We start from the raw sequence: 18,461 nt of genomic DNA on the forward strand, positions 1-18,461 counted from the left end.
TCCACATGAGTTGTATCCGTGTGAAAGAGCCAGTTGCAAGACTTGCCTGATTCATGCACCCAGCACATCCTACTCTAATCCCATCACAGGCTTATCCTATCCCATCAGAGGTAATGCCATCTATGCAAACAGCCATGTTGTATACAATCTCTGCTGCAGTTTCTGTACAGCATTTTGTATGGGCATGACCACCAACCTACTGACCACTCGAATTAATGGCTGCCACCAAACTGTGGCCAAGAGCAATGTTGACCACCCAGTGGTGGAACATGTTGCTGAGCACAACATGCTTGATTACAGTGGCTGCTTAACAGATTGTGCCTTCTTGATCCTTCTACCCAGCACCCGCCTTTCTGAACTATGTAGAAGGAAGTAGTCTTTGCAAGACATCCTTCACTTCTGTAATCCTACTGCCCTCAGTTTCCAACTAGCCCCCTGTCCACACACATCTCCACCCATCCCAGGGTCCTACCCCTTCACTCATTCTATCCCCAAACCCTCTTCCCCTTCCTCTGTTCTGTTAACCCCTCCCAAACCACTCCCCCACACTATCATCACTGTGCACTACACAAACTCATCTGTGCCAGCAAGTACCCTTGTGTCACATTCCTATCCGCCATCAGATACCCTTGCCTTCCTCCTGCTCCCCATCTCTTCTCTCCTTGCCCACTCCAGTTGACATGGTCCCTCACCCCAGTTTACCTGCAGAACCTGTGTTCAGCTGTCACAATGTAGCTGTACAGCTGTGTTTGTGTGTGCCTATGTATATGTGTGTATCGACTATATTAGGAAGAATGTAGATTGCTACTCACCATAAAGATGGCCTGTTGAGCTGCAGAAAGGCAAATCAAAAAGACTCTTGCACATGATAGCTTTGGCCAAAGCCTTCTTCAGCAAAGGAATGTGGTTACCAACCAGATATCCACTGCCAAACTTTGGCCAAGAGCAGAGTACACCATTGTGTGGCACAACATGCATCTGAACACAACACGCTTGATTTCAGTGGCTGCTTCACGACCTGGCCCTTTGGATCCTTACCCTATGCAACTAGCTTTTCTGAACTGCACAGATGGGAGTTATCCTTACAACACATTTTTTGCTTCTGAAATTATTCTGCCTTCAACATATGGTAATGTTATATCTTCAACCCATCCACCCAACAGCTTCTCCCCCCCTCTACCCCATCAACTCCTCCTTTTTCACATCCCCCACCCTCGTCACATGCTGCCCTTTGTCTATGAAACAACCCATCCTTTCCCCTGCCTGGCTCCTCTCCTTTTCTGCTCCCTTGTCTTTCCCCCCACACCTCACCTGATGTATTTGTGCCTGGCTGTCTTGTGAGGCTGTAATCTAAGTCCCTGCATGGCCCATCAGACAGAGCTCTTCTCTCCCCCACCTGCACCCTGCTATCCTTCCTTACCCCATTCCAGACTGCTATGCTTGTGACTATCATATTCCAGTCAGAGCTGCCAGAGATAGCAGTCATGTGTGCATGAAATGTGCTTGTTTGTGTTAATGTATGTGTGTATTTTCTTTGGTGAAGAAGGCTATAATGTGTGATAGTCTTTTCATTGTATCTGTACATGACTCAACAGGTCATTTTTACAGTGACATGCAATCAGTCCTTTTCCTAATATTGTTGATATTCCAACCTGGAGTTTCCATTATTTGATTTTTTATATATATGTGTGTGTAATATAGCCCAGAAAAGGATTTATCTGGAAGCCAGAAGAAGTTTTCAGTCTTATTTGTGTGCCTGTCAGTGACTTAATGCCTCTACTATTCAATAAATCAAAAATACGATTTGCATACCCTTGTGGATGGCAGATGTTCATACCTTTTCCCCCTTTTTGCCAAAATGGAAAGTTCCCCTTGTGTTGGCTCAGACTTTGTCTTGTGCCAGCAATAATGGAAATAAGATCTGTAACATTTAGGCTAGAACTTAGAATCATTCTGTGATCTTTATTGAATTGTATCCATTTCGTACATTTTGTGCTGTGCAATCACTGTACTTTTTGCCCATGTGAATCTTACCTATCATTCACTGATATGGGTGATGTGATTTGAACAGCCTATGGCATCAACAAGTATGAATGACATATCTCCACCATTGCAAGTACTTTGACTCTGTAACTTAATGGCCCACGCCATCTTGTTTGTTCACTTGGCTGTACAACTTATTGTAATGTGGACATCTGTAATGAAATATACCGAGTCTTACAGAAATGTGTGTTTCCTTGTGCTACAATCCAACCAAAATTCCACAGTGCTGACCCTGAGTAAGGATTCGCATGCCATTTCCTCATTGTGCAATTATTTTCATGCCTACCATGTTGGCTTTGTTTACACCTTTGTTTGTTCCGCTTGGCCATGTAACTTGCCGTGCAGCATGTGGATACTGTAGCTCCTGCACCTACAATGGGACATTCCATTGCTTCACCAACACCTGAATTCTACAACATGTTTCCTGCAGTTTCGTCACCTCAACACTTTCACCACTTGACAGTGCAACATGTGACTGCAGACTCAGGCTTTGCCTCTCCAGTGAGTGGAGTGTGGATTGACACATGCAAAGTTCCTGCATTTCATCACGCTGACGTGGATTCTGCATTTCCTGAACAAACTATGTATCAGATGCCGTCTGCCCGGGCGACCATTACAATAGTGCCATGTGCAACCTTGCCTTTTTTAGGACATACCATGTGTACCGACTATGCTTCAATGACGCCCGAGTGCTTTTCTGCTTCATCAGTTTACAAAGTGGACAATGCTCAGTGTATATCACAAACAATTCCAGCACAGTTTCTGCCCCCCATGACCATTCGGCCCCTCAGTGTACTTTATGGGCCCCCACCTGATGTGAACAATGTGCTGCATAGTGTTACTAACTGTGGTTTCCACCCCTCCGAACTTGCCCAGCTCGTCATGTCAACAGCCCAGTGGGAACATTTTACTGTGCTGCTCCACGCACAGGTCTGCTATTTTCTACCCCCCACCCCCTCGCCCCCGTCCCACCTTCTCATGGCACTGGCTATACATTCTGTGTCAGACTTCTGCACCACGAACGTTGCGTCGGACAGTTCTACATCATCATTTCTGTGTTCTTCAGTGCCATTCTCATCTGTTCCAAAAGACTGCTCACTTGCATTCTACGCAGTGCTGTCTGTGTTGACAGCATCAGTACCACATCACTGACAACAATTCAAAATTCCTGTGCCTCATGACTCAACGGCACAGGCACTCAGACCAGATCTGTGACTTACTTCTGATGCCACGGTGAATTTTGAGGTATGATTTCACAAAACAGACTATCATCGAGCACCTCTTGTGGGAAACACAAGAGGTTATTCTGCAAATACTGTACGAGGAACATCACGTCGACTGCACCCCGTACCAGCTTTGGCACCCGCTATGCCTCCGTGTCAGCGAGCAGATGATGCTGGACGAAATCCTGTGGTCAGTGTGGTTATCAAAACTGCCTACAGATCTCCAGGCTCATCTCCTCCCCCACACTCTGTAATCCATTGGTTTGCATCTGTGGATGACTGACCAGGTCTACTCACTCACACACCAACACCACCAGCAGGATCTCACACAACAAGTTGGCATTCCTGCGATGGTAGCTCACCCAGCTGCAAGCAGGGGCAGGCCATGCTCTGCCCCCCAGACTGCTGTGTCACCTGCAGATTCAGCACATGCACACTCTGCCCACCGAGCTGCTGCATATCATGCCTACGCCGACACCCCCCCCCCCCCCCCCCCCTTCCCCTCTAGTGTACGAACCCGAACACTTAGAGGACAATTGGCCGCCTCCTCTCTCAATGTACCCTCACTGTTTGTACTACACTGTATTCAGTGACGATGGAAAAAAGTGCCACCCCTCTTGTGCAAGCATCTGAAAAGCCAATTGTCCGATAAGCGCCAACCCACGCTACATGCTGTCCGTGCCTCCATCCCGTTAAATGGCCACCTTTACGTCAAAGACTAATCTTTGAGTCAGAATGTCCTCATGGACACTGACGCTGACTTCTCAATAGTACCTAAATCGTTGGTCACACATCCCCTCATACGCACACGCTCTCTCCTGTGAGCCATGAACTCATCTGTACTCCAGACTTACGGCTCTGTCGAGCTTCAACTCCGCCCCTCTAACAGCCTCTCCCTTCCCTGGATCGTCAACGTGGTGGACATCGCAGAACCAGCCCTGGGAATCGACTTCTTATTACACCACCGCCTGTCTTCAAATGTAATTTGAGGTTCTCTATTTCACCACAGCTCTAAATCTCATATCCCGTGTGACCGTGCTCCACCACCTATTCGGATTGTAAATGGCGTTAACTGTTTAGTGCATCAGTGTGCGGCTCTTGCGAGCAGGATTTGTGCAACTGTGAATTACATCCTGACATAAAGTGCCAAGACATTCGCCCTCCACTGTGAGAACACCACTTTGAAATATCGCATTGCAAGCGCCGAAGACGAGCTTGCCATGATCACTGCCCACATCAATTCACACTGCTCGGCAGTGCTGACACCCGAACCTTCATCTGCCGCACCTGACAGTTCTGCTGACAACAGCACACAGGTTAGCAACACCACACCTATCTCATGTGACTTCAGTCTCAACCACATAGTGTTACCCCCACCTCTCCCGCCACCATCAGGTGTGTTCTGCTCAACGTCTCTCTCACCTGTTTTGCAAACTAACACACGTGTGCCTCATGACAATCCAGCCATTTGGGCTCTGACCATGCCCCCCCACCACCACGCGTGCACCCATCCAGTGTGTAGATAAACATTACCCCTCTCTCGCTCCTCCTCGCACGACTCGCTCAATAGCTCCATGCATACCAGCAGTGCCACCACCACTGAGCGTGCCTCTCTTGCGCACTACAGACAATAGGCAGCCTCTGCGCACTCCACTCATGCCTGCCACATGCTCGGCATCCAAGCCTTGCACCCCTAATAACCGACATCACACCCCACCCATATGCAGTCATCGAACATTCAGAGTCCACTGTGACAAACAGAACTGTTCATCACATCATCACGTCCAAGGGCCCACCTATTTGTCTCAAGGCTTACCGCCGTAACCCACACAAGTTACACTCGGCTTGCCAGCAAATACAGGAATTTCTTGAGGCAAGAATTTTACAGCCCTCTGATAGTAACTGGTCATCACGTGTGCACCTCAGCCCTAAGCAGGACACCTCCTTTCGATTGTGTAGCGAATACAGATGCTTGAATGCTAGAACTGTGATGGACAATTATCCTATACCAAACATTTCTGACTTCACTCACCTTCTCACAGGTGCTACAATTTTCAGCGTACTGGATTGCAAATGTACTTATCAGCAAATCCCAGTCGCATGCAGAGACATTCCGAAAATTGCGACTATCACCCCCATCGGGTTGTACGAGTACCATTTCATGCCATTTGGGTTAAAAAAATGCTGCTCATTAGTGGCAACCCTTTATTGACTCTCTCTTGCTCCAGTTCCACTTCTGTTTCATATATCTTGATGATATCCAGCACTTCAGCAAATCCGCGTAAGATCACGAAAGCCACATCATGATACTAAAAGGACAGTCTCTCATCAAATGGAGTCGAGAACAACACTGACAAACTGCAACTGCACCAACAATCTGTCCAATTCTCGGGGTACACAGTCTTGGCCACTGGTATACACCTCCCGAATCGAAGGTACAATCAATCTTATCCATGCCACTCCCCACTACATACAAAGAGTTCTGTTGGTTCTGGGAACAATTAACTACTACTGTTGTCATTTGCCTGCTGCAGCCAGGACCCAGGCCACCCTCAATAACATCCTTGCCGGCTAGCAAACTTAAGGGACATGCTCCGTTCCGTGGATTGAACCAATGCGTGCAGCCTTCTAGGCCCTGAAAGACTCTCTTGCATGAGCCATCACCCTCATTATCCAATCTCAGATGCTGAACTCTTCATCACCATGAATGCCAGTGACTCCATGGTAGGTGCGGTCCTACAACATCACAATGCCATGCTCATGCCACTTCAGTTCTTTTTGAAGAAACTTTCACGTGCCCAACAAAAATACTCAGCCTTCAACCGCCGTTTATTTAGCAGTTTATGAGGTGGTGAAACACTTCTGCCCAAACTGCCCCCCCTGCAACCCCCCCCCCCCTCCTGCCCCCTATCACTTTTGACATTACAATTTCATTTCTCAGTTCTCTACTGAAGTCCCTCATTTCAAAGGCGCCAACAACATCATTGCAGATTTCCTTTCCCACATTAGCACAATCTCAATGGTCATCAACCTCTCCGACCTTGTGTCCCTACAGAACCAGGATGAGGATACACAGCAACTTTTCAAAAGCACTTTCACTTAGCTGTCTTTGACCAAAGCAAAGCCGGCTATGGTGGCTGAATGGTTCTAGGTGCTTCAGTCAGGAACTGTGTGACTGCTCCAGTCGCAGGTTCAAATCTTGCTTGGGCATGGATGTGTGTGATGTCCTTAGGTTAGTTAGATTTAACTAGTTCTAAGTTCTAGGGGACTGATGACCCCAGATGTTAAGTCCCATAGTGCTCAGAGCCATTTTTTTTTCACCAAAGCTAAATTCACCGTCATCCAAGGGGAAGTTTGATGCGACTCCTCCACCAGCACCCTCCGACCCCTCATCCCCACCCCCCTCCACCATTCAGTGTTTGACACACTACATTCTCTAGCACACCCCAGAATTAAGTCATCAACATGCCTCGTATCCAAATGATTTGTGTGGCGAGACATGAAGTGCGATTGCCAGACCTGGGCCCTGAAGTGCATCACCTGCCAGTGCAACAAAGTCACCAGGCACACTGTTCCACCTCTCCACATATTCAACATTCCATCTGGTCACTTTTGCCATGTACACCTGGACCTCATCGGCCCCCTTACCCGCTCAGAGGGCTTCTGTTATGTTCTTTATTGCATCAATCAGTTATGTCGGTGGGTAGAGGCTGTACCTCTCACCAATACAACCACCGAAACTGTGGCTAAGGCTTTTGTTTCTTCCTGGATTTATTGCTTTGGCTGCCTTACTACCATCACTGCTGACCAGGGCTGGCAACTTAATTCAGCACTCTTCGCCCAACTCTGCCAGCTGTTTGGTATCAACAAATGACGCATGACTGCGTACCACCCCCAAGCAAATGGACTGGTGGCATCACTCGTTTGTCTATGGTGAAAACCCTGTCCTCCCTGGGGAGCTGTAACAACCTATCTGCCATGGCAAACCCACCCTCATTCCCGACTTCATAAGGATAAGGCAGATCCAAACACATTTTGCAAACATTCTCCTGACACTCACCCCCCCTTCCCCCTGTCTAGCCACGATTCTCCCCCTCCCCCACTCTTACGAGCCATACGATCTACTTTCATGCAAGTTCGTTTTCCTCCATGATGACACCATCCGGGCCCCATTTGCCCCACCATATTCAAGCCCATATGAGGTCTTAGACCACACTGCTCACATGATGAAAATCTGGGTTAAAGGTTCACCATTTACTGTTTCTCTTCACCTCATGAAACCAACACACCTTGACCCAGCGTCTTTCACACTCATTGATGTTATGCAGCCTCCCAGCACTGAGGACTCAGAGCTGCTGCCACAACCCTCACCTGAACATGTGTCTGCATCACAATCATCGCCCTTCCTTGGGTTCTTGCCCTCTCTCTCTACCTCCTCCTCCCTACCCTCTTTAGTGGTTCTGTAAACTGATGTCCTGCCCAAACATGTGGAGGATGTCACCATCCTCATTGACGACAATCACATCTTCATCTTGCTGCAAGACAACTCCTCCCATCTGACCGAGGACCTGGCTCATCAGATGATCGCCACCTCCCACCTGCTCCCACGTGGCGTCGACCACACGCTCCTCCGAGCTATGGTAACCTCACTATGGAGGGTTACAGTTTGAATGCTGCCAGCCGATCACGTGGGGGACATGGTCCCTCCCCACACAGCCCCATCCTCATGTGCGGGCTGAAGCCTCGTCTGCCCACACCACCTACAGGAGTTTCACGTTGACCTCCCAGTGTGGACCTTGCTGCAACAACCTCTGGAGAAGGACATCTCCATTGCATCACTGCTGTCTCCCTCATTGCCTTCACCGCCAGACACGGCCCCCTTCCACTACACTCTAACCATGTTCCACACTGCGAGGGGGGGGGGGGCTGTGTAGCATCGACAAGTACGAATGACACATCTCCACCATCACAAGTTCTTTGACTATGGTAATTTAACAGCCCACACTGTCTTGTTTGTTCAGTTGGCTGTACAACTTATTGTAATGTGGACGTCTGTAATGAAATACACCAAGTCTTACAGAAGTGTATGTGTTTCCTTGGGCTGCAACCCAACCGAAATCCCAGAAACCAATTTCATTGGCAATCTTACAATCTTATCTGCAGTTAGCAGTCTATGTGCTTGGATTAATTCTTCAAGCCAGAGCCACTGCACATATGCTTCTGCATCAGTCTCAGTTCTCCAGCCAGTTTGACATTTGTCTTTGAAACGTACTAAGTGTTCAGACAAATTATGAAATAAATATAAACAATTTGATGTGACAGGCAACACTTCTCTGTGGATTTTTTTAATTTCTTACTTTTAGGCACAAAAACTGCCCAATTGGCTGCTTCTCTTGGGTCAAGCACTCTCCGTGAATTGACCCTACATTACCTGCAGCTTTGAGCTATAAACATTGGCTGTCTGGTGCTGAATGTCACCAGTTTCCACCAGATTAATGCCAACTTGAATTGACAATTGCATAGGATTTTCATTACAAATGTATAGCTTTGTATATATATAATTGTAATGTACTTAGTGAATTAGCCACCAGTTAATTAATATTGATTTTGTCATAAATTTGATTAAAAAATTGTGTACTTGATGAACTGCAGAAGGAAAGGAAATACACAGAATCAGACATTCAGTGTTAAAATTTTATTTCAGTTGTGCTACCAATCACAAGGTACTGGAACACTGTTTGTTCTGGAACTTCTAATGGACAACAACTACAAGGTACTTGCCTTGATCGTAAGCAGTGTTATCTGGCTGGAGGCACCAGCATGGGATCATGTGGTGTACTGGGAGCCTGCTGTCTCTGTGAGTGCTTTTTTCTATAACAACTACTAAGATGATTTAAATGTTAGATTAGTTTTAAGTCGAAAAGGTTTTGTAAAACAGTATATTTGAAAGACAATTAGCTAAAGAGTATGTGAAAGTAAAGTTTCAATGTTATTTTTTGTCAACTTACAACTGAAGAAAGTAAAATAGAGAAATTGGTTAGATCACCTTTACTTTGCAATTCTTGTATTATGAGCTTTAGGCCATGGTCCAAGGTATATTTCTCTGTCTAATGTCCCATTTCCCAATGCTAGAGACATTACCAGAGTGTATAAAAACTCAGAAAGCAGTCATAATCTCAAATGAACTGACCATCCATCATGTGGCCACTTGTAAACAGTTCGGGTCGCTGAGCTTTTTTGAGATTGTAACTTGTAATAGTGTCACCAGCATTGGAAAACAAAGTGTTAGCCAGACAAATATGCTTTGGATCACAGCCTTAGGTCCATAAAACAAAAATCAACAATCACAGAAACACCAGCTGTGAAAGCCTTCATTGTAGATTGCCTTTATTTGACTCACCTAAAACAGATTTATTTTATTTATCTATTGTTCAGTTGTTAACTGGGATATTCACAACATTTTTTCCCCTGAAGATAATTAGGACATTTTATGCACAATTTTCAGTGAAGCAATAAAATAAGATCTACTGTATAGAGAATGTGTTTGTAAACCGGATAGCACAAAAACATGTACTATAATAGAAAGTACTACAAATGAAAGTAAATGTCGTTTGGTAGCAGCAATTCATTTATTGCTAATCATACTTATTGTTTACAGGTTATTAACAGGAAATATCTTAAGGTTCATAAAACAGCTGGAGACATTTTTAATAAGATTATGCAAATTAAGTGCGGTATCATCATTTGTGGAGCCTTTACCATTGATTATCTCTCAGACAATAGTTATTGAGAACACAGAATTGTTGATATCTGGCTTTCAGTTGTTTGCTGCAGAACAATTCCCATTGAAATACATTGTGCAAAATCCATTGGCAATATTTTTTTTAGATACAACTACGTTCAGTGACTTAGATTTAATGTGAAATGTTAAGAATGAAGTGAAATGTAATGTGGCTAGGGCCTCCGGTCAGGTAGACCAGGTGCCTTGTGCAAGTCTTTTTAGTTGATGCCACTTTGGCAACTTGCATGTCGATGAGGATGAAATGATGATGAAGACAACACAATACCCAGTCCCTGAGCGGAGAATAAAATATTGTGACCAATTAGGTTAAGATCATTGAAAAAAGTATTGCATCAAGGAGTCGTTAAGAATAACTCAATCCCAGTGTTTGGACAGAAATTATCAATACTTCTATCTCACAATACTTTTTTTGTACTAAATAATTCTTAAACAGTTTTTGGAATGTTGTTTTACTCATACCATCCCACAAACCATTTGGCAAGCACTTTACTAGTTGAGCAACAGAGTATCGTGAGTCTTTCTCAACAACTCTCAGTCTCTGTGTTGAAAATGTATGTTTTCTTCTAGTGATGTGTCCTCTTTTATTAAAAAAAACTGTTCTATATATATGCAGAAATGGAATCATCAATGTTTGTAGTTCTATGGGAGTCACGTTGTTTTTATTCAGAAGGTACTAATAGCCTTTTTTGCAGTACAAAAATTTCTTTTGTGTTATTGGTACTATAGTACTGTACACAGAAGTTTTTTTATTGGCATAAGGTGCAAGCAGCATCATAATAAATAATACAGTATTTAATTTACATTTTACATACATTATCTCTGTTTGAGATTATTTGCTAATACCTGATCCAGTCACATTAATATCAATGTTCAATAATCACTCACAGATGACAGGTGGAAGCACTAGCAGTGAAGGGTGAAGGGTACTTAAAGTGTTTTTCCTGGGGTAGGTGTGTGTAGGGGGGGGGGGGGGGGGCAGGAAAACAGTGCAGTCATTGTCATATTGAAGAAGTGAAGTGATTTATCTGACATCGAAAAGTGCATTATCATTGGCTTTTGGGCCAAGTGTAAAAGCATTTTTGAAACAGATTTGTTTGAAAACTTTTCATGTGGCACCATAGTTACAGTATACTGAGCATGATATCCAAAACTGGCACTGAGACAACTGTGGTGCATAATGAGCCATAGATGACAGGGATGAACAATACTTGCAGAGCTGTGTGCAGGGGAGTAGATGTGCAGTTGTTGGGTAACTGGCCACCCATATGAACCAAGAGCTACCATTATTGTCTCTCTATGGCCATTCAATGAACATTGCTGTTTATGAGGCTCCACAGCAGCGCCTATTTCACGCACCTGTACTGACTGCTGTTCATTGGTGACAAAGGCTGGAATTTGCACACTAATACTGCAACTGGATGTCCACTGAGTGGTGACAGGTGGCCTTCTCAGATGAATCATGTTTTATGGTCCATTGGACAGGTGGCTGTGTGTATGTGTGTGTGTGTGTGTGTGTGTGTGTGTGTGTGTAAGGTCCAGTTTACATGTGTTGTTCAAAGAGCAGTGGGATGAGTTTACCGTACTCTCTTGGTCATGGCACTGGAGTTGGCATGGCTCCACACCCCTGTCAGTACCTTTCAGAATCTCATTGACTGTCTTTCCTGCACACCCATATTGCAAAAGGTGGTTATTCAGGATTCTGACAGGTGGCCACATTAATGTGACTGGACTGTGTATAATTTCCCAAAAAATTTACGGATGTAATTTCTTTTATTGTTGTTCCATTTATAAATACAGTGTGATCAGAAACAGTCTGAAAATCTTGTGCATTGTAGGTTGTGGTGAGAAATATTGTTAAGAGAAAAATCTGGTATATTGTGCTGCTTCCAAATTATTTAGCATTGAAGTTAGCCATCAGTCTGTTGTGTGCTCAGATTCAGGCAGCCCACCAGAGATGGTGTCACCCAATGTGTTCTTCAGTAGGTTTCCTGAAACTGAACAAGACAGAAATACAAAAATTGGGCCTGGGATGGTAGTAAGGATTGAATCTGATCCGAAGGATGAGCAGTCTCTTCCACTTTCGTCTATGCTACAAGGATGACTGTCACTAATTGTATATGGTGGACCACTTGAATTTGCATGTGCAGTGGCCTGCTTGGCTAACTTCATTGCTAATTAACTCAGAAATGTTGCAACACATCAAATGTTTTTCTTCTCCATTATTTTTCAGCCCAACCTACTCTGCAACACCCCAACACCCTTATAAGCTTTTCAGACTGTTTCTGACTACCCTGCATACCTATGTGGTATTCCATTTGTTTCTTAGTGAACACCATGAATATTTCTTTTTCTTTAGATGTACGTAAGTCATTCTATATGAGCCATCTAATTAGCTATTGAAGTAAATGTGCTTTTTTCATCCAGTGAAGACAGACATAAACTATCCTGAGAAAGTCTACTTACAAAGTTTCAAAACCAGGTTTAAATGATAACTAGAGGAATATACTACAGCTCCCCATAGATCACTGCTCCCATAAGGATCATAGGACAAGATCAGATTGATTACAACACACATAGAGGCATTTAAACGGTCATTCTACCCACACTCCATATGTGAATGGAATGGGAGAAAGCCCTAATAGCTGGTACCAATGGGGCATACTCTCTGCCAGGCACTTCACACTAGTTTGCAGATTATGGATATAGATGTAGATGCAGATGTAGACATTGATATTCACCTGATTTTTATCCAGATTTACCAATGGCATGTCATCAGTGTGTAGTACTTTTTATTCCTACTCACTGATTTTCTTGTCGTTCATTAAGAGGTTGAACAATAAAGGACTAAACACCGATATATGAGGTACTGCATGGTTAATGGATATGACTTCAAATCTGCAATCAGTTTCTGTTTCCACCATACAATTTTATCCATTGCACTGCATGTCATGTGTGCCATCATAGCTTTGAATTTTTTCTATTGGACAAGTATGGATGATAGTGTGAAAATTAAGGCAAATTCAGAAACAGAGCATTTGGCAAGTTTCTCTTGTCTAAAGCATCTATAATAGATTTTGTTATCCTAGAGGCAACTGTTTGTACCAGCAGACAAAGGTTCCACCACTGTTGTTATAAATTGCAGTGACTTCCTGGTGGAAGTCTTCTGCCAATTATCTGACTCCTCCACCCTTATTATCTGCAAAAGTCATCCCATCCTAGAAGTCCAATACAGCCTCCAATCCCTGCTTAAAGCATTAGGCCCTTCCCAGACCTTCTTCACTGAACCCATTTCCCTCCTCAGTCCTATGACACCTTGCCCACCCTCCTTTTACATGCTCCCCAAAACCCACAAACCCAACAATCCTGCATGCCCAATAGTGGCTGGTTATTGTGCTTCCATTGAAAGAATTTCAGCCTTCATTGACCAACACCTCCAACCAGTTGTCTGTAAATAATCCTCCCACATTAAAGATACCAACCACATCCTTCACCAACTCTGCACCATCCTCACTCTTTTACCTCCTGCATCCCAACTCATCACTGTTGACATCATCTCTCTATACACCAATATCCCTCATGCCCATGTTCTTACTGCTATAGAGCACTATGTTTCCCAACATCATTCAAACTCCAAACCCACTACCTCATTCTTCATACACATTACTAACATTATCCTAACCCACAACTAATTCTCCTTTGAAGGGGAGGTATATGAACAAGTCTGCGGTACAGCCGTGGACACCCACTTGACACCTTCCTAAGCCAATCTGTTTGTGGGCCATCTAGAGGAGACCTTCCTAGCCTTGCAAAACGCCAAACCCCTAGTCTGAGCTCAGGTTCATTGGTGATATCGTCTTGATCCTAATTCAGAGCCAAGACACCCTATCTTCATCCCTTCACAACCTATAGCATCGCTTCTTTAAAACAGTAATGTAAATCACTGTATCGATATGTGACTACAGTGGAGCCACTAAATGTGCTCAGAGAATTGTAATTACTATTATCTCTGTATCATAGTATATAAGAAAAGATTTCATTGTCTTCTCTTGTCTTCTTCTTCTTTGTCTTCTGTGCCTGGTTGGTTCTGATGTTGCATTTAGATTACAGTCTGCAAAGAATTACTTGTACTACGTGTAGTGTATTTAGAATTTCTGACATTCCACATGGGAAAAATATATTTAAAAAAGATGCTGTGACTTACCAAATGGGAAAGTGCTAGTAGATAGACACAATAAAAAACACACAAACACACACACAAATATCAAGCTTTTGCAACCCACGGTTGCTTCATCAGGAAAGAGGGAAGGAGAGGGAAAGATGAAAGGATGTGGGTTTTAAGGGAGAGGGTAAGGAGTCATTCCAATCCCGGGAGCGGAAAGACTTACCTTAGGGGGAAAAAATGGGACAGGTATACCGTATTTACTCGAATCTAAGCCGCACTCGAATCTAAGCCGCACCTGAAAAATGAGACTCGAAATAAAGGAAAAAAAATTTCCCGAATCTAAGCCGCACCTGAAATTTGAGACTCGAAATTCAAGGGGAGAGAAAAGTTGTAGGCCGCACCTCCAAATCGAAACAAAGTTGGTCCATTGTAATATGAGACACAATTTAGGCCGAATGAATGACGATACAGCTACAGTAGTTTGGTTCGAGTCGTAAGCTTAGCAGTTAAGCTTTACCACGTAGCTATTGCTATGCGTCAGGCGCTCCGTCCGTATTTATACGGGTGCCCTTCCTTTTTCACGTGCTTCGTCTGGTTTGAATCGATTGCTTATTTTGCTTTGATCTGATAAGTGCCGTTTTCTTTGTTATAGGTGTTTGCGTCAATCTTAAGCTGAAAATGCATTACTGCACTGTGTCATGCATTGTTTGTCGCATTCTGATAGTGCGTGTTTACGGCCTGTCGCGGCTCGCGGCATGGCTTGCTTTTGTGCACGCTACCGCCGCATACAATTAAAAAAAAAAAAGGAGAGGAATCGTCTCATTAGCGAAACAATGGCAAGAGACTGCTATTTGTTGTTACTTACACTGCTGCTTTCTTTGATAATGATGTATGATAGAACATGTTCTGAACGAGAGTTGGGCGGAAATTTTTCTCCGTTTGAAAAGCTTTGCGGCCGCTTCTTTATTACATCAAATTCTGCACAGAAATTAGAGTCATCTTAGATTTAAAAATCTAGTCACTTGCCGTGCTTCATTTCTGACTGTATCACTATTAGGCATAAGAATAATACGAATATAAACATGACACGATACGTACATTCTTCCGCGTTTGCTGTTGTCTCACTCTACTCTAGTTTTGTAGTTTATTTGGCAGGCAGGATTTAAATGAGATAGCAGCAAACACGAAAGAATACATGGCAAAATGTTTATATTCGTATTATTCTTATGGTGAAGAGAATACTGTATGTGATTCAAATTTCATCAGGTTCCTATTAGCAACCATCTCTTCTCACAGATAGGAAAAAATTCAGAACGTAGAGTTGGCCATATTGACAAACATCCCAAACAGTCTTGCCAGTCAGATTTTTGTAGTACACTGAAATTGTGCTACATTCGAAGATGAACAATACGGAATTTGTATTTACTTCTTAGGATAATGTATGAAAATGCAGTGGTCGAAACTCGCGGCGGAGAAAAAAAGCTCGTCTTCAACTTTTTTTAAAATTTATTTACTGACGCAGAGGTTTTGGCGCCAGTATTTATCTTTGTGCTTACAAAGCATGCATGCGTAGCGCTACATATATTCGACGGCAGAAGTTAGTTGTGGCGGCATGTACCAACATTTTTCATAACTTCCGCTTGCTTTGCACTCGATTCTAAGCCGCAGGCGGTTTTTTGGATTACGAAAACCGGAAAAAAAGTGCGGCTTAGATTCGAGTAAATACGGTACACTCACACACACATACATATCCATCTGCACATCTGTATATGTAAATCAGCGTCTCATAATAATTTCCATTTCATTTTTAGGCCAAAGGTACAGTTTTATTGAAAGGAATTATTTTAATTGTGTATGCTGCCATTGCACTTAGGCAGCTATACTGGAGCATCAAGCCTCACAGAGAAAAATAATTGTTTGAATATTATATTAAGTTTGCTTATTGCCTAACATTAAAGAAAGATAATTTTTTTATCCGTCATGAGTAAGACGGATGTCTTCATATTGGAATACGCATGATATTCTTGGCCACAGCACCCTGAGAAAATATAGCCATGGGTTTTAATGAACATAAAAGAGATTTTCTTTAATCAAACATTTTCATTCCAAATTAACAGAACATTTTTCCTCTCTTTTCAAAAAAGTAAGTTATGCAATAAACCTCAACACCATTTCTCCCATCTCCTTCACCTGGTCTTCCTCAACCCAGTGGGCCTGCTTCCTGTATGTTGACCTCCTCCTTTCAATGCCTTCATCTGAACCTCTGTCCTCATTAAATCCACCAACCACACCTGCATTTCAACAGCTGTTATCCCTTTCATACCAAAAAATCCCTTTCATGCAGCCTGGCCACATACCGTTTCCCCTCACACTCCCAATCCTCCCACCACCCCCAAGAAACAGCCACAAAGGAGTGCCTTCTTCGTCATCCAATACCACTCTGGACTGGAACAACTGAACCACATCCTTTGCCGGGTCTTTGATTACCCATTGTCAGGTGCTGAAATGAGAGACATCCTATCCGAGTTCCTTCCCACACCTTGTAAAGCAATGTTCCATTGCCCACCCAATCCCTGCAACATCTTTGTCCATCCCTGTGCCACTCCCAATTCCATCTCATTCTCTTAGGGATCATGTCCCCATGGAAGACCCAGATGCAAGACCTGCACAATTCACTCACCCAGCACTTCCTATTCCAGCCCCCCACAGTCTTATCCTACTCCATTAGAGGCTGGGACACCTGTGAAAGCAGCCATGTCACGTACCAGTTGTGTTGCAGTCACTGCTCAGCTTTTTATATTGATATGACTACCAACTAGCTATTCACCAGAATCAATGACCTCTGCCAAAATGTGGTCAAGAGCAAAGTAGATCACACCACTGCCCAACATGCAGCTGAAAATAACCTGCTTGATTTCAATGACTACTTCAATACCCAAGCCATCTGTATCCTCCACCACCCACTTTGCTGAAATGTGGAGATGGAAGTTTCCCTTACAATACATTCTCCACTTCTGTAATTATCCCAGCTTCAAGATATCATTACATACTGTCCCCATACCCTCTACCCAACAGTTTCCAACTCCTCTGTCCTATCACCTCCTCCCTGTTCTCATCTCACAACACTCTCTTTGCTTGCCGCCCTCTGCCAGCCCACCTGTTCATCTTTCCCTGCTCCTCTCCTTCTTTGCCCCGTTTTCCCAATCTCCCTGCCCCACAATGTCCTGATGCTGTGCCTGTTGGCATTTTAGTCCCTGCACCTCACCCCCCCCCCCCCCCTTTCCCCTGTGCACTGCTGTCTGATCCCTGCCCCCTCCAGATTGCTGCTTCCATCCCAAGTGATAGCTGCAGTCTGGCCCAAGTTGCCAGAGTTGGCGGTCATGTGTGCATGAGGTGTGCTTGCTTGTTGGAATAAACGGCATGTGCTTCTCTTTTTCTGACAAAGGCTGTGGCCAAAAGCTTTGTGTAAGCGTCTTTTTAATTATGCCTGTCTGTAACTTAATGTGTCATCTTTATGGTAAGTAGCAATCTGTCTTTTCTTACACTGTTGACATTCCTACCTGCAGTTTCCATTGTTTGACAGGTTCTGGTAGCCTAGATGTAGCTGATCCTGTAGATTTCTCTGTTTGGAAACTGTGGTCTACCAGAATCACAATATTGTGTTTGTCTGTGAAATTAATCAATCTGCTGTGCATAAGTGTCTCTATTATGTTTGAGAAACCATATGTTAAAATAGTGGTCTATATTTCTTTGGATCATTCTTATCACCTTTATAGTATATTTAGACTACTTTTAATTTCTCTGGAATATTCCTTTCTGAATGAGCAGTTTGTTGTATCCAACAATGATTCAATTATATCTTCACTAACAAGGATCATTAGTTGATTTCATATCTTCTACACACTGCTTGGGTTTTTGTTTCGGAATGTCCTTTTATAAGTTCATGTTTTGTCACTGGTTCCAGGAACATTAAATAGGATAGTTATTAAAGTATTTTAGAATGCTTAGATGCCTGATGATTTCTTTCATGCTTTAAATTGTGTGTTTATTGAGTGAGCTAGCAATTTTTACTTCATTTGTAACTCCAATGTTCTCAGTTTTCATTGACTTAATTATACTACTATTATTAGCAGTCTTCTTACTGTATCTTTCAGTGTGAATTAGAGAAGTTCAGCATAAAGGGTTACACTGTAACATCTTACTTATGTAGAGCTAATATGGGAGGAGGTGG

The 18,461-nt window shown here is 43.5% G+C and overlaps 1 protein-coding gene across 1 annotated transcript in view; it reads left to right on the top strand.

Moving 5' to 3' along the window:
* The window catches only part of LOC126162805 (uncharacterized), a 172,616-nt gene that overhangs the window by 47,269 nt on the left and 106,886 nt on the right, over positions 1–18,461 (top strand). The window contains exon 4 of the mRNA XM_049919545.1: positions 8,971–9,123. Coding sequence (XP_049775502.1) covers positions 8,971–9,123 — 153 coding nt within the window. The remainder of the gene's footprint in view (positions 1–8,970; positions 9,124–18,461) is intronic.

This window comes from Schistocerca cancellata, chromosome 2, assembly GCF_023864275.1.
Source record: "Schistocerca cancellata isolate TAMUIC-IGC-003103 chromosome 2, iqSchCanc2.1, whole genome shotgun sequence".
Taxonomy (NCBI): domain Eukaryota; kingdom Metazoa; phylum Arthropoda; class Insecta; order Orthoptera; family Acrididae; genus Schistocerca; species Schistocerca cancellata.